This window comes from Saimiri boliviensis, chromosome 10 (genome assembly GCF_048565385.1).
Source record: "Saimiri boliviensis isolate mSaiBol1 chromosome 10, mSaiBol1.pri, whole genome shotgun sequence".
NCBI lineage: Eukaryota > Metazoa > Chordata > Mammalia > Primates > Cebidae > Saimiri > Saimiri boliviensis.
The window spans coordinates 40434191-40457913 of NC_133458.1; the positions used below are offsets into that span (position 1 = coordinate 40434191).

Consider the following 23723-nt stretch of genomic DNA (forward strand, 5'->3'; position numbering starts at 1 on the left):
TCATGGAAGGTCCCAACCCCACAGGTCAGTGCACACAGCCCTGTTTTCCTATGGGCCAGCTCTTTCTGGTCATTCCATCATAGAGAATTATGTTTAAAAGTAGAGCAAACTAAAAAGCAGTTTCATTTGGAATATGAGTGTCTGTTATTTTATGGACTTGAGTGGGCAGGATACATAAACAGGTGGTTTTTCAAATTACTGGACTTTCCAGATGCTGCTCACTACTGCAGCTGTTCCTACTTTCAACCCCTTGAAAGTATGGCCAACCCTGGGTTAACTGAAAGAATATCTCACATTATGAAGCTTTTCATAATTCAAGGGTACTTGGTGTACCTTGCCTTAAATTTTAATAAATAATGTGAAATCATATTCAGTTAAAACTGAAGTTTTTTGATTATAGTTGATAGATGGAGGGGGAAAATACTCTTAATAAGCATTTAAAGTATATATCATTGTTGGCTGAATATGAAAGCATTTCACATGCTTAAGAATAAATAATATCCACCATTTTAGTATCATTCTTTTCTTGGTATTCTGAGAACAATTTCCCACTAAAGATGATCATAATGTAATTTTACAAGCTGGGGATTCTGAATTCCATGCATAATTTCATACATGGTAGAATATCAATCATTAACGTGTGAAGCTATCCCCTAAACAAACATACAAGCAAAACTAATACTAACGCCAACAGAAAAAGATACTAACATGGTACTGAGTGCTTTGAGACAATCTGATCTTTTAAATCTTATGCTTTGATTAGATGTATATCAAATAATAATTTTATAAATGATTGTTATACTGATATTATTCACCAATTGCTCTAGAATGCTTTCTAGTTGAAAGGGATCATGGAGGCATTAAGCCATTCTATTGAATCCAAAACTGGTCTGATAATCATGTGTATGCATTTTCTTGACTGTTAAAGAAAAATTTATCTCTGTGCATATTTAAGAATCACTATATTCCCATTTTAGAAAAGCAAGTTATGAATGCATTTTTCTGTTTTGCAACAGACCTCTTCTCTGATATCCTGATTTGTCTCGGTGCTAACAGAATCATCTAAACACATTTTTTCCTCCCATGACAATAGTCCATGATAAATCACATAATTTTATCTATTCTTCCTTAATGATACATTTCAAAGTATCTGTTTTGGGCAGTAACTATGTAATAAGATGGATCACATTTTAAACTTTTTAGCCCTTAATTTCTCTTAATATTACAAAAGAGGACTTGGGGCCAGCCTGGTAACCACGATAATACCTTTCAACTGTAAAATTCTGTCATTTTGTACATATATGGTTCAATCCCCAATGCCACTTCTCATTGTCCTCATTTCACATCCAGACCATGATGCAATTACACGTGAACTCTTTTCTGCTCAACTAGACTGGTTACTTTTCATCACCTTTTGTACCTTCACCAGACTTTACAAAGTCGCCTTCATTATACCACACTGATGCTTGCAGTCATTCATGGCTGCCCACCACTTACACGATGATGTCCAAACTTATCATGAGTGCTGGATTCAGAGACTATATATTTACTTTGATCAGTCTTTTCATCTTTATCACCTACCAGTCTGCCACATGAAATCTCAAATCGCAGCTCGAATGAGATACTAAAACTTTCCTGTATGAGACATTCTTGTCTCCATGCCTGGCTCATTTAGAATGCCCTCCTGTGCTTTTGCCCCAGCGATTTGCAATCCATCTGTCCTTCATGGCCCAACTCAAACTGCACCTCCATCATATCATTCTCAATTAAACCATCTGCAACACATCCTCCTTCTCTGTACTCTGCTATCCTTTCCATGGCTGGGTCTCCCTAACACTTCGTATTGATACCATTCCCTATTTAAAAACCTTTTTGTTACGCAATATTCAAAACTACTGTACTCACTTTTGATTTCTTACTGTGTATATTATATTTGGTCTATTTCCAAAATGATGAGAAGGCTTAAAGTAGAGACCACATAAGACAGTATGCCAGTTAAAAGGGGAAACGAAAATACAAAACCATTTGTGAAGAGAAGGAACATGAATTAATGAAACTTAAAATCCAGCTACAGATTTGAAACTGCTTCCTGGAAGTCAAGGCAAACAAACAAACAAACAAACAAACAAACAAACAAACAAAAGAAACGGATAAAGGACCAATTAGTTACCATGTAGCAGTGACTTACCATTTTGGTTGTATACATACTTTTTAAAAACTTTTTACTTGTATGCATGTATGCATGTTTGCATGTTGTCTCATTAACTGTAATCTCTTTTTCTTTTTCTTTCTTTTTTTTTTTTTTTTTGAGACAGGATTTCACACTGTTGCCCAGGCTAGAGTGCAATGGCACGATATCGGCTCACTGCAACCTCTGCCTCCCAGGTTCAAGTGATTCTCCTGCCTCAGCCTCCCAAGTAGCTGGGATTACAGGCATCCACCACCATGGCTGGCTAATTTTTTTGTATTTTTAGTTGACACAGGATTTCACTATGTTGGCCAGGCAAGTCTGGAACTCCTGACCTTGTGATCTGACTGCCTCAGTGCCCCAAAGTGCTGGGATTTACAAGTGTGAGCCACCACGCCCAGCCATTAACTGTAATCTTCTTTGCGATTGCTATAATTTATTATAGGAATTACATAGCAAAGTATCTAATTTAGCATATTGCAAGGGTTTAACAAATAAATTAATTGGTGGCTAATCTTACCAGAATCATAGCTTTGAAGACATTTTATTTATCTAGAAAATCAAAATAAGTACATAATAAACATGTGAATGACAACATGAACAAAAGAAGAAGACCAGAAATCTCAGAGGGAGAATGAAGGGTTTGAGTTTGTAACCACTTTAGTTAAAGGAAATTTTATAAAGTGTTCACAAGCTACTTAATATTTTTGGGTAAATGTCTATATGTGCGTAAATTGTCTCATAATGTGGAGTCACAAGCTTTTAGTAAAATGATAAATTAATTTTATTGGTACTGGATTGTATACTGAAATATATGTCATTATTACTAGTAAAATAGGTGATAATACTGTACCTTCTTAAAATATATATTTATGCCACACATGAGTTTTCTTTCCTCTCCCTAAATAACTGTTTTCTTGGAGGAAAAAATGCAAATTCAGCTGTTTTCTGGGACTACTGAAAGTTACTACGCAGATACACTATCCTGTTCTTCACAATGCAGAGAATATCCTAGTCTGGCACTGTCGAATAGAGATTTCTGTGCTGATGGAAATGCTCTATGTCTGTACTGTTCAATTGATAGAGAAATGTTCTATATCTGTGCCACTAGCTTTGCCTGTTGCACACTCACAATGTGGCTACTATGACTAAGGAACTAAACTTTATATTTTATTTAATACTAATTACTTGAAATTTAAATGAAAAGAGTCACAAATGGCTAACAATTACCATATTGGACAGAGTAGCTTTTACAGGGCTGCTTGCTTTTAGGACCAACTTTTCCTTACTTGATTGGATAACTTTAACAGTAGATTCCACTGGCCACTGTTTCTTTCTTATTATGTGAAGTTTTAAGCTACCATCCATTAGCAGTAAAGCTTTGGGTGCTTTTAAGAAGCATCCAAAATTATTATCATGATTTTTTTAAGAAGTCCATGTTGTTGGCCAGGTGCAGTGGTTCATGCCTATAATCCCAACACTTTGGGAGGCCAAGACCAGTGGATCACTTGAGATCAGGAGTTCAAGACCAGTCTGGCCAACAACTGGTAAAATCCTGTCTCTACTAAAAATACAAAAATTAACTGGGCATGGTGGCATCCACCTGTAGTCCCAACTACTCAGGAGGCTGAGACAGAAAAATCACTTGAACCTGAACCTGGGAGGTGGAGGTTGCAGTGATCCAAGATCATGCCACTGCACTTTAGCCTGTGTGACAAAGTGAGACACCATCTTAAAAAAAAAAAAAAAGTCTATGTTGTCAAAAGTAAAAATTTGAGAAATTTATTATTTACTGTCATGAAACTGGGAGAGAATCATCCCTGTTTCTGTAATTTTGTCTGTGGTTGGACTTGAGGGTACATATTTATAAAATAGGAGTCTCCATAAGATGTAGACAGGCCCCTGTTCATCGGCCAGACACTCTCTGGGCAGAATTTACATTTATAGTTTTGGTGTCTCTCTGCAGGGGGTTCTCTGAAGTCCTCTCTAGGCCAGGCATCTGAGTTAGTGAGGCTGCCAAATTCTTTTCTAGGTGGATTTTTTGATTTGACTGTCTTGTTTTGCTCACAGTTCTATGAGCAAGCAGTCAGGGTTTGATTTCTTTAGGCCAGCAGGAGCTTGCTCTAGCTTTTTCTTTTAATTTCTTTAATTTGAAGATCCCCACATTTGCTCTTTGAAATGCTGTTTTGTAAACTGCTATTTCCTCCAAGCCTGTTAAGTTTTTTTTTCCATCTGTGTTGAAGTCTCTTTTCCCAGTAGGGCCTTTCTCAACTTAGTCATGCTATGTGTGGAGACCCACATACACACTGCTGGCCTCTCTGACTCATCCCGGGAGGTTCACTTGCTCCAGGGAATCTCACTCACAGTGCAGTGGAACAACAGGAAGGATCCAGTGAAGCAAGTCCTCTCTGAAATCTGCCTCTTTTCCTGGCAACTCTCCTTATTCAAAGCTACATGAGAAGGGTGAGGGGAGTGGGGAGGCGAGCACAAATATCCTCTCCCTTTAAGATAATGTTTTTAGTAAATAGATTTTTGGTGATTCTAATTTCTAGTTTATAAGGTACTTTTGTTGCTGTTGCTTTTAAGTAGTCCATAATCTGGCTACTCAAAAAAAAGCTGAAAACGCTCCAATTTTCCTTTTTCCTATGCCAGGAAGCCAAGAGAGTCAATTCTGACAGTTATATTTTCCTTCCAGTTACAGATTAAACTGTTTCCTCTTTTGAAATATATTATTCATGAATGTCAACAGTTTTCGACCTATAGCTCCTCCCATCCATAGGTAGGAGGCGTGGTGGGTGGAAATTGCTCCTTCACCTCATTGGTTGCTGGGGATTGTGTAGGTCTAGATCTTAACATTCTAATCCCTGAGCCAGGATTTTTTCCTTAGGCTTCCATTTCTCAGAGAAAACCCTCTGCCAAGGATGGCTCTAGCCCGTGATATCCCAATCCAGATGTGTTTAGACAATAAATTCCTCCCACTAGATTGGCTAAAAGGGTCAAAATCAAGTAATAATGATAATTTAAAACTGACCACTGAGTCAGATCTAAGTCTGGCCAATAACCTGGTCCATTTATTTTTAATCTCACCAAACACATCCTGAAAGTATGAGAAGGAACTCCAACCTGAATGTGCCATTAGCTCAGGGCAGGCTGACCCAGGCAGCTTCTAAAGAAGCAACTTTCCACACCTAAGTGCAGGTGTCCATAGGAGAAACCAAGAGGCGCGTATTGTTTTTGGTTTTGTAGATTTGCTTAGTCGTGCAAAAGTGACTTATTAGCGTAGTTAAAGTAGCTCTCATTTGTATACCAATAAATAGGTATTTTCTTTGTCTTTAGTCTTAGGCATTTCCATCCACTGTATTATTTTTTAAGAAAGCACTTCCCATCGTTTTAGTGGGGGTAACATGCACATCTTGTATTGTGACTGGTCCTCGGCATAAGACCTGACACAATTATCTTACTGTCTTAGTGCCACGTGCAGTGGGGACCTGTCACTAGACTTTCAACCTGGGAATGGATAGGAACCATCTCACCGTCCCAAGGAATATGGGCCGTCTGTTGCTGAGGTCAATAAGTTCACTTGCTAGGACAAAAGTGTAGTTATCAGAGCTTCTACAAAACTCATTTTAGCTGAATTCCAGCTGAACTGACTGTTGGGGGAAGATGGAGGGAAGGAAGATGTGACAATTTTTGCTGACTGTGAAGCGTCTACACATCAAACCCACAAAATTGTGTGTGTGTGTGTGTGTGTGTGTGTGTGTGTGTGTGTGTGTGTGTGTTGTGTGGTGCGGTGTGTGCATGGCAATGCTAAAGAAGGATGCACGGGCTAACTGCCAGAGGAGAGCTGTCCCGGCCCTTCCCCGCTGGCCGCTCGGCCGGCCTACCTTGACCACATCGTCGTTGAGGTGTTTGGGGTCGCGGTTGACCAGGTCGATCTCCTTGGTGTGCGCGTCGTACACTTGCTTCTCGCTCAGCTCGTCTGCCATGGCCTTGTTGTTGGGCTTGTAGATGTTGCCCTGCTCCCGGATGGGAACGGTGTAGAGATGTCCCTGCAGAGGGCGGAGGGCGGATGGCCAGCAGCGGGAGGGCGGCGACGGCGGTGGGAGGAAATATTCAAAAAGAAAAGCAAGCGATCAGAAGTCAGCCTGGCGGCGGGGGACACCTCGGGCTCGAAATCGAACTAACCGCTCTGACAGCGACGGCTCCGCGCACAGAAACCGCCTGCGCACCGCCAGCTTTTTAAGAGGATCTCGCGGAGGACACCACACCCCTCGGTACTCGGCGGGGCGCGCCTGCCTCCCCCGCCCGCCGCCAGGGGTCAGGGCAAGCCCCGCAGGCCGTCCGCAGGTCCCCGCCTGCGCGCGCGCCCCAGCTCAGTCCCCACGACCGGCGGGACCCTGGCGGCGAGTGGGCGGCCTCGGGCTTCTCCCGGACCCCTATGCCGCGCCGCTCTCGCCCAGAGCGCTTCACCTGCTCTGCGTTCCGGTCCCCGGCCCCCATTACCCCTGTCCCCCTAATCCCTTCCAGCTTTGTCTAAGACCCAACAGCAGCCTCCCGACCCAGGTAACGTTCCCGTCATCGCATGTGCCAGACCCCCTAAAGCTCCTAGAACTCAGTCTCACCTGCGCAGCTCCCCGGACGCACCCTCAGGGCACTCCCAGGCTGCGGGCGGGGAGCTGCTTGTGTGAAGACAAGGTCGCCACACCCGGGCAGAGCTCCGGAGCATGGAGGGGGTTGGAAGAGATGGTGGCAGTTTGGGGAGGGCAGGTCCACCCCTCTCAGAACACCCGTGGCAGAAGCCAAGATGCAGAAGGAGTTCTTGAGACGGTTCAAGAACTTTGGAAAGTGCAAACACACCACGCGGCGCGCGCCGTCTCCGGGACCAGCTGGTCTGGGCGCCGGGCGGGGAGTCCCGGGGACTGTCCCCAGGACTCGGGTAAATGACCCCCCCCAACCCTGCACTCCACCTCCCCGAATCTCCAGCAGGCAGGGCCGGATCGCGGGGGTCCCACAACAAGGGAGCAACCTAGATCCATCCAGAAAACGTGTCCTCAGCCCGGCAGACCCAGTCTCAGGACCCCAACCCACTTTTCTGTGTCTTCCTAGTTCAGGGACTCCCTTGGCCCCTTCCCCATTAGGAAAACATAAAACATTCCTGGCTTCTCTTCACCTCCCCGCCCAGGCCCATTCCTCAGCGGTGCCAACCCCAGAGGAGTGCTCCGAAGTGGAGAGAGGGCTGGGGCCAGGGCAGCAGTCGGGTACTTGGAGAGGCAGAGAGCAGAAGCGGGCACTCCCAGCGCGCCCCCACAGAAGCCTACCTCCGAGTCTACGTATTTGCCCCCAGACATGCTGGCCCGTGGCTGGATGAAAGCTCTGAGGAGGTTTCCCTGGGCTGTGATTTAAGGCAACTGAGAAAGGAAGATCTTGTATTGTATGGGGGAAAAAAAGGCGCTGGCGGGGGGCGGTGGCTGGGAGGGAGCCTCCTGGCCGCCGGCCAAGGGTTTGTTCTGCTCGTGGTTGGCCCGGACGTGCGCTGTGCTGGGTCTAGGCACATCCCCACGGTTCTGGCAGCAGAGGGCGGGGAGCGCCCGCAGAGAGCAGAGAGCGAGTAAGAATGTTTCTCCCGCTCTGGGTTGCTTGGGGAGAGTATTTTAAACCCGAGGCAACATTTTCCCAGCTCTGAACCACCAAGAGGCGTCCCTGGGAGAGCGAATGTTTTCGCAGTGCATCATCTCAGCAGGGTGGAGGGAGCCGACGGGCCTGCAGAGATGCCCAGTATGGGCAACCAAGGCGGCACAATCCTGCCCTGTCCTAAGCAATCCCCCCTTCATTCCCCCGCCCCGCCTATCGCCCACGTTCCGTCTCTGCCTTAAGACACGTCTGTCTCCCTGTTTCATAGAGGGAGAGATGAAAGATGGCTAGGAACCTTTAGGTGTATCTCACATCTAAACTTTGTGTATTCCTGGTGGAAAGAATCTGTGTGGGTGCCAGTGGTGTACTTTTGGTGACATTCGTTTACATCTAGTCGGTGTGGATGGAAACTTAAGCAGGCATGCAGAATCTAACGTTTTCCATCCGTTTCTGAAATGCCTCCCAAACGCTTCAAAATAAGAAAGGAAGATGTTCAACTTTTCTGTAATTTTATTACCGATCTTTTCTGGAACAATGGAAATTTACGCCAACAAGTTATATCATATTTGCAAAATACATAAAATATATTTGTAGAATTATTTGATTAAAGCTTCAGGTTTATTATTATAGAAGTTTTTTTTAAAAACGTGCTTGGCTGTGAGGAAAGATTTGAGTTTTCTAATTGATTAGACTTAAAAAATTTGATAGTGATTAAAGTACTTTATCTGTTCCTGAATTTGGGGCTTCACTCTTGACTTTACTGTAAACAAGCACAAAGTGAATTAATTAAATAGTAATCAGTCATTTTACTTTTGGGCTATAATTAATCGGAAACTCATTATCCAAAAATGAAAAAGACAAGTTACTTATGATACCATATGCAGTCAAAAGTCAAAGTATCACTTGAAATTAAAAGAAGAAAATAAAATAAGCTGGGAGTACACCTGAAGGGGTACAGGCTAAAATTAAAATAGAGAAGAGAATGCAGGGTAGGAGTAAGAGGGAGGAGAAAGGGAAACGGATGGAATGCTGAAAGAGTTGATTATCTAGTTGGAGAGAAGACACAAAGTATAAAAGAACTATAAAAGACAGGCTATGATTGGTAGCAAAAATTTTTGGAACAAAAGATCAGTTTTAACTAAGAATGGCAGGGAAAGAATGGCAGGGAAGTGGCAGTTTTAGCTAAATATGACAGTGTCACAAATGTTGGTATGCCTGTAATTATATTGGCCATTCATGATTAGCAGACTAAAGATCTTTCCAAAGTTGGGCTTTTTCAAATACCACATTAGTGGGAGCTAAATGATGAAAACTCAGAGACACAAAGAGGGAAACAACAGGCACTGGGGCCCACTTGAGGGTGGAGAGTAGGGGAGGGAGAGAAGCAGAAAAAAATCACTATTGGGCTTAGTATCTGGGCAATGAAATAATCTGTACAACGAATCCCTGTGACACAAATTTACCTGTATAACAAACCTGCACATGTCCTCCTGAACCAAAAATAAAAGTTAAAAAAATGGAACATTTTAAAACAAGCTTATTTATGAATAAATAATTTGTTTTTCTTTCTCTCTTTCTTTCTTTCTCTTCTTCCCTCTTTCCCTCCCTTCCTCCCTTCCTCCCTCCCTTTCTCCTTCCCTCCCTCCCTCCCTCCCTCCCTCCCTCCCTCCCTCCCTTCCTTCCTTCCTTCCTTCCTTCCTTCCTTCCTTCCTTCTTCCTTCTTTCACAGGGTGTCCTCTGTCACCCAGGCTGGAGTGCAGTGGTGCATTCATAGCTTACTTCAGCCTGGACCTCCTGGGCCCAGGCGATCCTCCCACCTCGCTTTCCTAATAGAATGCTGAAACTATAGGTGTGCACCACTGCACCCCACTAATATTTTTTTTAAGTTTTTGTAGAGATGGGGGTCTCATTCTATTACCCTGGCTGGTCTCAAACTCCTGGCCTCAAGCAATCCCTTGCCCTGGTCTCCCAATGTGTTGGGATTACAGGCATGAGCCACCACAACCAGCCAAAAAGTTGAGTCTTCTTAATTTTATTTCTATCAGATTGCATTTCTAAATTCTTTGAATAAATTGTTAACAAGTATTAACAAAAACATTGTCAGGTTCAGTATGTTCTATAGTACCTAGTCCACCTCTAATGACTGTCATAAGTGCATTTAACTCTTCTTTCATACAGGTCATTTAGGGTTATGTTCTATGGAAAAATGAGGAAACCACTTCCCATCTATTGTTATTCAGTCTTCAGCTGTGATGAGTAATGTTCACTGTGAAAAAAGTCAACAGGAACACAGAGGGAGCTTGTCCTGCATTCCAGCAAGAAAAGGACTTTCTGGGGAGGCCTTTAAGTGAATGCTTAACTAGTACTCAACCAAGGGAAAGCAAACTCGCTGGGAAAGTCTGTGTAGAAAAGTTTAATCAACAGCAATACATGGAATCATAATGATCAGTGAAGCATTGTCAATGCCAAAATGCATTCCTAATGAGAGGAAAAACCACAAACTCTTCATTAACCTGCCTGAACAAGAAGCTGGCACCAAAGAGAAACACATCTTAGTCTGGTTATAATAGCTGACTTGGAGAAACTGCTCCAGATTTATGAGAAATAAAAGGAGAAGAACATTGTTAGCATAGGTACAAAATTTGAAATGAACAGATGATATAAACAAAATTGCTTTTCTTTGATTCCCACACAGATAACTTTAGGCTTGGAGGCAAGTTAATGACTTTCTTCAAATCATTTACTTAAAAAATGAGTAGTTGGCAATTCATTTGCCCTCTATATTTTTCCGTTTTTAGAAGCAGCATTAAAGGTCATCCTATGGATTAGAGGGCACTAGAAATATAGATCTAAAAGCTACACAGATCAAGCAAACCAACCATCTGAGAGATGAGGACGCTAAAACTTAAATACACTAAAAATACATTTTCCTAAGGAGTTTTGTTAATGAAACATTTTACAGTTGATAAATCACTAGAGAACCTGTTAGCAACTTCTGAGACGCAGGTTCTTAAGTAGGCTAGTCAGGGTCAGCTTATGGCAAAATTGTGAAATTCATTACTTTCACCTTCTCTCATCTCCTTCTCTATGTTGCTTCACCATGGCACAACTTCCTCTTCCCATCCCTACCACCATGGGTTCTTTTCATATTCTTGGCTACTTTCTTTTCACTACCACTGTAAGATTTGGAATCTAAAAGTTTGACCACTTTCAATGGCATCCATGGTGTTAAGAGCAGGCATCTTTCCAACATTTCCCAACACTCAGCAGCCCGAAAGTTTCCAAGTATGCCTTTGGCAATTCATTCAGAGAAGGGATTTTGGCTTAGGTTACAATAGGATTTATCACCAGGCATGATATTATGAAAATGTAATAATCAGTATGGCAGAGCCACCCGCCAATTATTTCAAACTTTAGCCATGGCACTGGAGCTGTGCATTAGCTACTGCTGGTTAGTTGCTGAATCATTAGAAGGTTAAGAGTCCTCAGGGGAGAGGTAACATACATTTCAGAGCAGTGACTATTTACATGCAAGTGTATAAACATGCCAACATTTTAACCATCTGTGTGTAAGTACATAAACACATAATCTTTTAATGATCTCTGAGTTCAGCTCAGTATTTTTTTCTGTACGAAATGTTAGTTTTAATAAAACAAAACCAGTCCATGTACAGAGGAATGGGCATAAGGTTAACTTGCACTAAATGTAACTTGTACGTTTTTTCTAAAATAATTGCTTGAGCATTGAGGACTTGGTGGCCTCCCCTACTAACCCCGAAGCTGAACTTCCTGGGAAGCTGACCCAATGGGGCACCTAGAATTCAGGGGTGAAGTCTTTCTTCTTTCGGAGTGAGAGCTGGTTCGGGGTCACATGCTCTTGAGGTCCCCAAAGACTACATGCGCTGCATTTCACCCAGCAGCTCCCATCACCCTTCCTCCAGGGTGAGCCCCACTTCCACAGAGATACAGGCCCTGGAAAGGGCAGCAGTAGCCGGAGTGCAGGGGCACAGGGCAGGCAAAGTAGAGCTGGTCCCGGGTCATGGCACAGTGGAATATGTTCCCTCCAGGAAGTCCAAAGATTCTCTCCAAATCTGGGGGTGTAAGGATGTCTCTGCCAATCACAGAGTCCTTGAAGCCGGGTGCATAGGCCTCGATGCAATCAAACACTCTGTCTGCATAAGCGTTTCTCTCCTGCTCATCCCAGGCCTTGCCTTTGTTTATCAGCATCACCACCCTGTACGCCTTCTCCTATTCACTGCATCAGCTAAATCCCATTGAGGCCTCCTTCCTGTAGCTGCCCATTTCATATATGGAAAGAAACGGCTTTCTGGATGAAGAGTGGCCACATTACCTGACCCCTTCCTTTCCTTGTTCTAACTTGAAGCTCTCGTGGATTGGGCCTTTCCACTTTGAGTATTTTAAATAATTGTTTTCCTACTTATTTTCTTTAAAGAAACAAGCGAACAGCAATTTTGTGTTCAAAAAATCTTTCTGGTCAAGATGGCTTGGCTGGGTATGGTGACTCATGCCTGTAATCCCAGCACTTTGGGAGGCCGAGGCAGGTGGATCATGAGGTCAGGGGTTCAAGACCAGCCTGACGAAGATGACAAAACCCCATCTCTACTAAAAATACAAACATTAGCCAGATGTGATGGCAAGCACCTGTAATCCCAGCTACTTGGGAGGCTGAGGCAGAGAACTGCTTGAACCCAGGAGGTGGAGGTTGCAGTGAGCTGAGATCGTGCCACTGCACTCCAGAGCAAGACTGTGTCTTAATAATAATAATAATAATAATTATAATAATAAGATGGCTAAGCATTTTCTTTTCATACTATTTCTTTAAATTAACTTCATTTTATTTTACAAAATGAAAAATACCACTGATAGCTACCCAATAGGAGTATGTAAACTTTAGTGATGTGATGTATTTGAAGCTCCGAGGATTTTGCCTAAAGCACAATAGTTGGCAGGGTTGAGGGAAACACATTTTAGTCCATAAATTTAAGATTCAAATAAACATATTTTACTTCAAGGTATTTTTATTGTAAAATAGTTCAATTATCCAAGATACGGCAAATTACATGATAGACACCTGCCACCTAGCTTGATCAAGGATCACTTTGCCTTATTTACTCCAGAGCTTTTAAAACAGAAAACATTACAGATACTGTCAAAGTCCCTTGTGAATTGTAACTTTCTCTTTTTCTGTAACTGAACTTAATTTCTTTTACAAAGCCCCATTCCTTCAGGTGGCCGAAAATTAATCTTAGTCAATTTCTAGTTTCTTCCATTTTGTCCTAAATTCCAGGGGCTTATGAGGTGACCAGGAATCTTGGGTGTATCTGTGGAGCAGCGTTTCTTCCTTAGCTGTGCATCTTGGCATCTGCTGATAAGTACGTCACTCTGTCAGTCCTTGGTCATTGGTCCATTCAGGAGAATGAGAGCTGGACTGTCCTTCAAGCTCATTGAATGTGACCCTTTGGGCCAGAGACACTTTCTTGCTATTTCTGTTCCTTTCTTGGGGCTCTCTGCAAGCAAATCCGATTAATCTGCGTGGGCAGGTCTGATGCAGCGTGGTGGAACCTTCCATGGTGAGGTTCCACCATGATGCATGTAGATCAGATGATGTAGAGAACAGAATAAGTCCTATGCTCTGCCATGGTGCAGAGAAGCTCTAGGGTGTTGCTGCTTCCCGGTGCGCTATCTAAAAACAGAAGGCACAGATATCTTTGCTCTTCAATCCTCTGAATGTATCAGGACCCAAGCTTAGAGACACCCCTGTCAAAAACTACTTTGCTTCTCTTCACGACTTCTTCTCCCTTGAGCAGGAAGCCTTGCTCTTATATCACCTACCGATATTTTCATGCCATGAATCCTCCAGGACCAGGATTTTGGAATTAAGAACAGCCTTATCTCTGCTTTTATGCTATAAGAATTCTTCCACAAGAAAAAATGGGATAGGGGAAAGTTCCAGGGGCAACCAGAAAAGAACACGAGTGAAATTCCAAGTGTCATCCTTCCCTAGTTGTCCTCTCTTTCCCTTCAACCAACTCTTGCCAAGATCATTGCCAGTGCTGTTTCTGAGTTACAACCAACCCTCAAACTCAAATTTCACATATGTCATTTCAGAACTTCTGCCAATATTTACATTTTATTGGTAGCCTTAAGGCTTTTTAACCTAATTAACTCAAAATATTGATAGTCAAAGAATATGTTTAGCTTTTAGTGTTTCCTATGTCACTTTACAATTTTATGAATAAAATATTTTGTTATTCAATACAAAATTAATCAGATTGTTATTTAATATGATGGAAATGAGATTAATTTTTAGGAGAGTAAGTGCAATTATTTTTTTGTGTCCTAGCTAAAATTGGTAGAGGAATAGCCATATAGTGAGTGTTAGGCCAGTAGTGCAGATGTGGCTTTATGGCCTTGTCTAAAGGATGTCATAACAGCAAACTGAAAATGAAAGATGAAGTGACCTGACATGATTTTGTCATCATATATCCAACACATATTTATTTTAAAACTACATTTTAGGGTGTATCAATCAATTATTGCTGCAAAAATACTGCATAAGTAAACTACTACAAAATTCAGTGCTCTGAACAACCACGATTTTCATCATAGAATTATAGGTTGAGTTGGCTGGGGCTTGGCTGATGTAGGTGAGGTGTCTGGGGCAGATTCACCTCTCACTGCTTGGTATGTCTCCTCCTTGGACCAACAAGATGGTTGGGGCACATTCTTCTCATGCTCCATGAAGCAGCAGTGGCACAAGAGGACAAGAAAAAACATAAGGCTTCTAAAACCCCAGACTTGGAGAAGCACACTGTCACTTCTGCCTTGTCCCCATGGCCAAGGCGAGTCAAGTGACTTAGCCCAACATCAAGGGATGGGGATGGAAATGCCACCAAGGATGAGGCTATGGCAAGGATGTATGAAGGACTCACAGCTATATCATATATGTGTGATCATTGGAGGTTGTTTCTTTTTTTGGCTTTCAATTTTATAAGTTTTCATCTGACTTTTTGATACTATTTTTGCTATTTATTACTTCTTTCTCAGAAAGCTTTATATAGCATACTAAAATTTTTGTCCCGTAGACAGTTGGTAACAAAACCAAAAATCCCTTAATCACAAATGAAATGCAAACTTCTAGATGAAGATTTTCAGATATGATGGCTGACAGAAGGCCTGAGAGAGGGGTCTCGGGAAGGTCACAGATACATTCTCTTGCCTTAAAAAAGAATGTGATTTTCAAGACAGTTAATAATTAACCTTACTGAAGTAATAATTAGGCTATCACCTCTCCTCAAAATTCTTGGCTGATAAAATCTAAAAGAATGTTTGGTTTTAGATAGCTGAAACTAGGCTTTAGAGTGCCAGCTTTTATATTTTGGTAATTTCTGACAAAAATCACTCTTTAAAACATTAATTTTTAGCTGGGCATGGTAGCTCATGCCTATAATCCCAGCACTTTGGGAGGCTGAGGTGGGCAAATCACTTGAGGTCAGGAGTTAGAGGCCAGCCTGGCCAACACAGTGAAACCTGTCTCTACTAAAAATACAAAAATTAGCCAGGCGTGGTGGTGAGCACCTGTAATCCCAGCTACTTGGGAGGCTGAGGTGGGAGAATCACTTGAACCTGGGAGATGGAGATTGCAGTGAGCCGAGACCATGCCATTGCACACCAGCCTGGAAAACAAGAGCAAAACTCTGTTTCAAACACAAAAAGAAAAACATTTATTTTTCTCCTCCCTGCCTTTTAGAGCAGAGCTGGCAGAGCATAGGTGCTTGCCCCAGGCCGAAATTCAGTAGGGCTGCTGAAAATGCTGGCATCTTCCTCCTACTTCTTCACGGTTTTAATGAAGATCTGGAGAGATGCTGCCTGAAACCGGATTTCAGAAACAAACTTGCAGTTGCAGAGACTTCCTGAAGCAGTCTCATTGGTATTTGTGCTACAGAGGGCTAAGTGTCATCATTATTTTTCTGGATTTAGAACTAAATCTGGTGGAATTTGTGCTTGTCTTTGAAAATGGAGCAAAATTTTGCCTTTAAAGATAGGTTATCTCAAAATTTACAGACTTTGTTTATCTTACTTTATCTTATTGCAAAATTCGGTTCTTTGAGATGATATTTTCTTTTTAATTCCATTAAAAACAAACTCAAAAAGGCAATATGATTTATCAGTATAAAAGTATATTCAAATGTTAAGAAAATGCTAAATGATAAGCAACCCAAATTTTATTATTTTCATTTATGCTTGAAGTCTATAAAAATTTCAGATTTCAATTCATCATTTCATCATGATGATGCATAAGAAATCAGGCTGGGTGTGGTGGCTCACGTCTGTAATCCCAGCACTTTGGGAGGGTGAGGTGGACAGATCACAAGGCCAGGAGTTTGAGACCAGCCTGGCCAATATGGTGAAACCCCATATCTACTAAAAACACAAAAATTAGCTGGGCATAGTTGTGGGTGCCTGCAGTGCCAGCTACTCAGTAGGCTGAGGCAGGAGAATCACTTGAACCTGGGAGGTTGCGGTGAGCCAAGATTGTGCCACTGCATTCCTGTCTTGGTGACAGAGTGAGACTCCATCTCAAAAAAAAAAAAAGAAAATAAATCAAACTAGTTGCCATGAGATTGAATGATTTATTCACCTGACTATTTTAATCACTGGATTATAATAACCCTACCAAAATAATGGCTACCATTTTCTAAAGATGGTAAGTCTTAGTTCAAATGGGAGCCAAATACTAATATAATCAATGAATAATGTATTCAATAAGCACAAAATGAGAGGTAAATAAATATTTTGCACATTTGTCATCTGGATAGATTTATATCAACAATGAAAGTAAAAGTTACAGCCCTACCTAACTAAAGACTGAAAATATTCACTATAAGGCTTGAGGTTAGCGATTTTCAGAAAAATTGCAGTCAAGTGGTAAAACAAATTGTTACTTTTCATCTAGTTGAGAGATGTAGAATATTTAGGTATACAATGATTATATTTTCTCCTATTCAAGCAAAACAAAATTATGAACATCTTTTAGAAATATGGAAACTCCATAAATATTATCCAATGTATGCCTAACTCTCAAACATAGTAAGACAACAAAATAATGTAATAGGATATAACATAACTAGTACCTATATTTAATATATATTTAACATAATATAGCTTATATCTGAGAAATGTACCATTTTATAGCATACTAGTAGAGCTTTTAAATAGCATATTAGGAAAACATATTTTATTATTAATAAATAATTTAAAATCCATTTTGATTATAATGAAATGATAAATAATAAAAATGACTTAGCCCCTTAATACTACCCCCAAATTATAATGAGATATGAAACTTCCACATTTTTCTTAAGTTAATGTAAATATTTGGGAGTAGTTCTTCACAAAAGCCCTTTGTTTTATAATCCATCTGGCTTTAAGTCAGGGCTCCATTATTTAACAAAGGAAACTCTCTTTCCTTTTGGTCCTTTCCCTGGTAAATAAACTATTTACCAGGAGTTGCTTTTACCTGGGGAAAATTTGCTCTAAACCACTCCTTTTGGGCAATGATTGTTTGAAAGAGTAAAACGTACTCTTTTAAAAGTATATATATATATATATATTTATATACACACACACACACACACACACACACACACACACACACACAGAGAGTCTTTAAAGACTGAATTTATTTTATGCTGTAATCCTAGAACTTTGGGAGGCCAAAGTGGATGGATTGCTTGAGTCCAGGAGTTTGAGACCAACCTGGCAAAAACCCTGTCTCTACCAAAAATATAAAAATTAGCCGGGTGTGGTGGCATACACCTGTAGTCCCAGCTACTAAGGAGGCTGAGGATCACCTGAGCCTGGAGGCTGCAGTGAGTCATAAAGCATGCCACTGTATTCTAGCCTGGGCAAGAGAGTGAGGCTCTCTCAAAAAAAAATTAAAATTAAAATTAAAAATATGAAAATTAAAAATATGAAATAAAATCATATATATATACACACACACATATATGCATATATATATATTTATATTTATATGTTTATGTTGACTAAGTGGTCTGGTCTTCACATAGAACTTTACTTTCTTATAATCATATGAGTTTGTTTTTTCACTAATTCCAAAGAAAATCTGTGATTGCAACATCAGTTTTGTGCATACCTGAAAATGGAGTTTAATTCTGCAGTGCTGGCTTTGCTTTCAAGCAGCTCAGCTTACTTCAGAGGGAATGTGAATGTGTTTTATAGCAGGTGTGGGGAATTTAGTTTTTGGCTAGCCAACAGAATCTTTTCATAGAGCCAAACAAATGAACTTTCTGTTAGTTTCTCCTCTTGTTTGTCTGTAGCTACTTAATCTCTTTCCATATCTTACTCAAGCTACTCACCAGATAGATCATTTCCACTCAAAGCACGATCTAGGGACTTGCAGCCTCAGCATCCTGGGAGCTTGGTAGAAATGCAGAATCCCAGGACCAATCCCAGATTTACTGAATCTGAATTGGCATTTTAACAAGATTCCCCGGTGATTCCTATGCTCATTTTACTTTGAGAAGCAGTGACGTAGAGGAAACCAAAACTTTAAATCTGAAGATGCTTAAAAAGGCAGCAGTTATGCCAGCAAATATCATTCTCCTAAGTAAGAAGCTTGAATGAAGAAAGAAATTCCACAAATATGCATAAAAGGAGCCTTTACATTACAGGAAGAGCAGTGGCACTGCAGGCTGGATGACTTACAGGGAATCCCAATTCAATAAAAGGAAGTAACATACTATTGAAGAAATATTTGTAAGCAAATTGAAGGAAACATCATTTAAGGGAGAATCCTACAGGCTAAGTTGGCCAAGCTGCTTGTAGGGAACTGGCAGTTCTTTCTGTTTCTGTAAACTGAAGGCTTCTTGGAATGTGAAATCAAGAATTATAAACTGGGCATTAGCCAAGATTATTATGTTTTTATTTATTTTTGCTATTTAAGGGCTTGAGCTGTATTAAATTGTCTCATTGGCCACACCCAAAAGGTATTGGTGAACAGCAAGAGTTGAGGCAGCACCAATGTATTAACTTCATAAAAAGAGCAATTTCTTAGGGGCTGCTTCAAAATAGCCCAAAGCTATCCTGCATTTTGGAGAGTCTCATGCCCTGCAGACTTCACTGCAGACTTGAGGGATTTTCCTTTCCAATTCTGAATATTTCCTCAACTTTAAGAACTGTAAAATCATGGAAATCTTTAAATAGATTCCCTAGCTCATCGCACAGCATAGAGCCTGGCCTGCATCTGATCTGCCCCAGATTAATGCTTATTGTTGCCAACGTTCTTCCACGAAAAAATATTTTACAATCTTCTTTTTGCCATTTTTCCTGGTTTGAATATATTTATGGGCACAGTTTTGTGTGTGTGTGTGTGTATGTGTGTGTGTGTGTGCCTAGTCGAATACAATTATTGCTTAAGATAACCCCACATAGGAGTTTTCTTCCTCAGGAAAAAAAGATAACTTTAATAAAAGTCACGTCACACAATATTTTGTTTTCTAGGACCCTTCAGTCACTTCCAGAACAAAGCATACCAACAATGCTGGTACTTTTTTTTTAATTCTTTTTTTTTTTTTTTTTTAAGATGGAGTCTCACACCGTCACCCAGGCTGGAGTGCAGTGGTGCAATCTTGGCTCGCTGCAACCTCTGTCTCCTGGGTTCAAGCGATTCTCCTGCCTCAGCCTCCTGAGTAACTGAGATTACAGGTTCCCATCACCATGCCTGGCTAATTTTTTTTGTATTTTTAGTAGAGACGGGGTTTCACCATGATGATCAGGCTGGTCTCGAACTCCTGACTTTGTGATCCACCCACCTTGGCCTCCCAAAGTTCTGGGATTACAGGCATGAGCCACCGAGGCCAGCTAATGGTGGTACTTTTTTAGGAATCTAATTTTAAAAATTGCAATCATCATAGGATTTGCCCCTTGTCTTAATAAAATGTATATGAATGATTCAGTTGATTGCTCACTTGTTTCTTCTATAGGATAACAATGACTTTTTGGTATTTTATTTCCAGTGCTTTGCTCCTTGCTCTACCCCATTCCATCCCCTGCAAAGCCCCTGCACATACAACATGGGAAATTGATTGAATATGCTAGAAATTCTGTGGGGATCTTTTCCTCTCATTTATGTTACCAAACCCTAAATAATGTGTGCTATTTCTATGTCTGCCCCCAAAAGGCTATCGCTAAACTGGAGAGAAAGGGTTGGTTGCATCTTATGGTTCTTTTTGTATATTCTAGTGTCTTGATTTCCCATTTTCAGTATAATGGCTGACTTTGATACTGATTGGTTTACCACTGTTACTTTGTGAGAAAGTATGTAGAAACTGGGTGTGGTGGCAGGCACTGAAGTCCCAGCTACTTGGAAGACTGAAGGGGGAGGATCACTTGAGCCTAGGAGATTGAGGCAGCACTGAGCTATGATTGCACCACTGCTGTCCAGCTAGGTGCTAGAACAAGACCCTGTCTCTAAAAAGTAAGAAAGAAAATAAAGAAAATTTATCATGAGTAAATTATTCAATAGGAGAAAATAAATTCATATATGGTTTTCCCTGGGATCTCCAAGATAAAGCAACTGATAATAAAATTGGATAACTTATTAAAGGATGTACAAACTGCCAAGAAATTTCCAACAAAATGAAGAAAAATACAAAATATGTGTTCTGTCTAGAAAATGATATGATTAATCTAAACTGAAATTATTGCTGTAATTATTAATATTTTATAGGTCAAGATGTTTAGCATTGAGAAGAAAAATCATCATCGGGCTTTTGATGAAGGAATAAAATTCTACAAAATTTACAAAAAATGGGAATACTGGTATTTGAGAAATATTTTTCTGACTTCAGCTGAAGTGTAAGGTCTAGAATACATATCCCAAAGAGAAAGAAAGGGTGTGCCCTGACAAGAAGAGCATAGGGCTGGGGAAGGGGCTCAGGGATCAGACAGAGGCAGAGTGAGGAGGGTACATGAAGCCCAGGTGCTAGCTTGGGGGAGCTCTTACAGCTGAGGACATGAAACTGCCTCCACTGATGGGAGAATGAAAAAAAGGTGCTTCTCAGAGTAGGAAAGGTGACATGATTGAATGATGAATGATAAAGAAGATTTTGGCTGGAAGTCCTAAGAACAGCCATGGACATATTCTTTGTGGATGCAGAAAATAATCTTTACAGTGATTAAGAGGGTGTACTCTGAGGCCGGGTTCTCTTGGCTCAAATCCTGACTGTGATCTTGGGCAAATTCCTTAACTTCACGGCATCAGTTTCATTATCTGAAAAATGGGAATGACAGTCAAATTCGCATCATAGGGATATTGCACTGATTAAGTAAATGCCCAGAAGATAATAAGTGCTCAACAAACATAAATATTCCTGTTATTGTTTGTAAGGAGATCAGAGGTCCACTAGCCATGTACTGCATGAAGAATTTCAACCAGCTTCCTCCTCAGTAAAATAAGCATGTTGTTCTCACCACTTGCCTCCCTGGGATATGGTGTGTGCCTCCCTTAACTGTCCAAACGCCTCCTTGTTTCACTGCCCTAGTTAGCTGAGACAGCAGTTGGCTAGAACCGAGGTGCCAGTCAGTTAAAGAAACAGGGCCTACATACTGCCCTTCTCTCCCCTTTTGTTACTGGTTGGTGCTCAGTGACAAGTGACCGGGAGGCAGGAAAGAAAAGAATGCTCCAAAGACGACCCGCTGCTCTCACCTCTTCCTGATCCCTTTATGTCTGAGAGAAATATTTGCCCTTGGCTACGTGCTGTTTCCCACTCTGAGTCATGCCTCTTCCTTTCTCTCATTATACTACAATCCTACCTTTTCCTATAATGGCAAAATGATTTTTCCAGCCATGCAGCTGAGCTGAACGACCTAATATGTCCAAGCGCAGGCAGATAGGTGTCCCTGTCCTATTTTTGGATAATTGTTAAAGTGGGGTCCTCTGATTTCTCTGACTGCAGCTTGGTTTTTCTTTGCCACAGACACACAACAACAGTCAACAGCACAGAGAGGCAAGGAAAAAGAAGACACAGATGGTCACAAGTTACAGTTTAATTTTCATTTTCATTTTCACTCTTCCGCATTGTCTTTAGGGCATATGGTTTCAGCAGAGCCCTCATGCCCGCTCTTAGGGTCCTATTCATTCAGTAGTAGAGATGGGGTTTCACCATGTTGGCCAGGATAGTCTCAATATCTTGACCTCGTGATGTGCCTGCCTCAGCTTCCCAAAGTGCTGGGATTACTGGCGTGAGCCACCACATCTGGCCAACATCTCTTTTAATCAATGTGTGGTGCTCTCATATTGTGCTCAGAGCTCATATGTAGTTTTCAACACTCCTTTCTCAGACCACATGTTCACCTAAGGTAAATAGATGACTGCTAATAGATTGAAATGTTACCCCACTCATGTGTATGTTTCACTTAAGGAATTACCAAGATGTCAAGTTCCAATGGCAGCATTTCAGATACGATCCAAAATAAGAAACTGGAGAGCGGACACAAAATGTCTTTAAAAATGTAGCAGAGAGTGCCTTATTTTGTTTATTTTGCTCTTTTGGGATCAATAGGGAGAAGGAATTGGGATGGTTAAATTATAGTGGCTAAACTTATTTTTATTCCTAAAAAATATAAACTGAATGTCTAGTACACTTGTATCCTTTGCTCCTCCTCTGTCAGCTTCTTCCCCTGGCCTCCCTGCACACATGTACACCTTGAAGGGAAGATGTGTACCAAATCCTGATTTGTGATAAATTACATTTGTTGTGGTAATTTTTCTTTGCAGCTTTACTATTTTTTTAAAGTTTCTTAAAGCAATGTGTAACCCTGTGAAAATTCTGTAAGCACTTGCTATCTTAAACAAATATTCTAAAATGATAAAGTTGCAAGCTAGAAAAGCTGAGCTATTATTGTTTTATTTCCCCATTATGTTATTTAATTTGTCCTGGGATTCAAATGAGACGATGTATGGGATTGTGTTTTCTAAAATGTAAAACCCAAAGAAACAATGTTTTCGTGTTATACATTTCAAAGGGAGGAATAGAATAGTGAAAGAAATAACAACATTCTAGAAAGCATGAAAGTATGTCCAAACAAATTTCTAAATGCTAGGATTGTCTACCCTTGAGGAATTAAAAGTACATTTCAGGTAAGAGAATGGAGACTAAAGACAGTCATTACTGCAATCAAGAAACTATACTTTATATGGTTTATATAAGTCTTAGTTTTCCCAACTTAATGATTCATGAATGAGAAGATGGTGAGAAGGAAATTTTTATTGGAATCAGTACATTTCAAATCCCTTTTGTAAATGAAGAAAATTATAAAGTTGTAGTGCAATTCCCACTCCCAGTTCTGCAATTATCCCAAGCTTTTTTCAGTTATTTATTTACATAATCATTCATTCAGAAAATATTGATGGAACTCATGAAATACTGGGCATCATTTCTGAATCCCAGCAAAAGTGAAGTCAGGTTTTTGGTTTTCAAAAACATAACTAGCCATCAAATGGTGTTAGTAGAGGGTTACTTTTACAATGTAATAGGTGATCATAGGAATTTGTACAAGATTTTAGATGTAGACACAGAAAAGGCACTTGATGTGGAAGCATTTTGGAAACAGATAAGAGTTAGGCAGGCACGAGGAGAAAAGTAATGCTGGCATGGCGCAGGAGAGAGTGGGTGCACGGGAGTAGCACAGCCTGTTCAGTAAAGCTGCAGAAGAGCTGCTAATGATGACAATGGGTTGATAGCGAAGGCCTTGCATATGCTGCTCAAGAACTTGGAATAGTATTCTCAGGACAATCACATATAGTTGATAGCTTTAAGCAGGGAAATGACAGGGTAGTCTTGGTGTAATTATGTTT

The 23723-nt window shown here is 40.8% G+C and overlaps 1 protein-coding gene across 2 annotated transcripts in view; it reads right to left on the minus strand.

The window, feature by feature from the left end:
* CAV1 (caveolin 1) overlaps window positions 1-7618 on the minus strand; it is a 35926-nt gene extending 28308 nt beyond the window's left edge. The window contains exons 1-2 of one of the 2 annotated variants that reach the window (XM_003921060.4): window positions 7507-7618; window positions 6073-6237 (exon numbers count right to left, since the gene is read on the minus strand). In XM_003921060.4, coding sequence (XP_003921109.1) covers window positions 6073-6237; window positions 7507-7536 — 195 coding nt within the window. In that variant the 5' untranslated portion in view covers window positions 7537-7618. Of the gene's footprint in view, window positions 1-6072; window positions 6238-6810 lie in introns of both variants that reach the window. The other variant, XM_003921061.4, reaches the window with a different exon arrangement.
* Between the last annotated feature and the right edge of the window lie 16105 nt (window positions 7619-23723).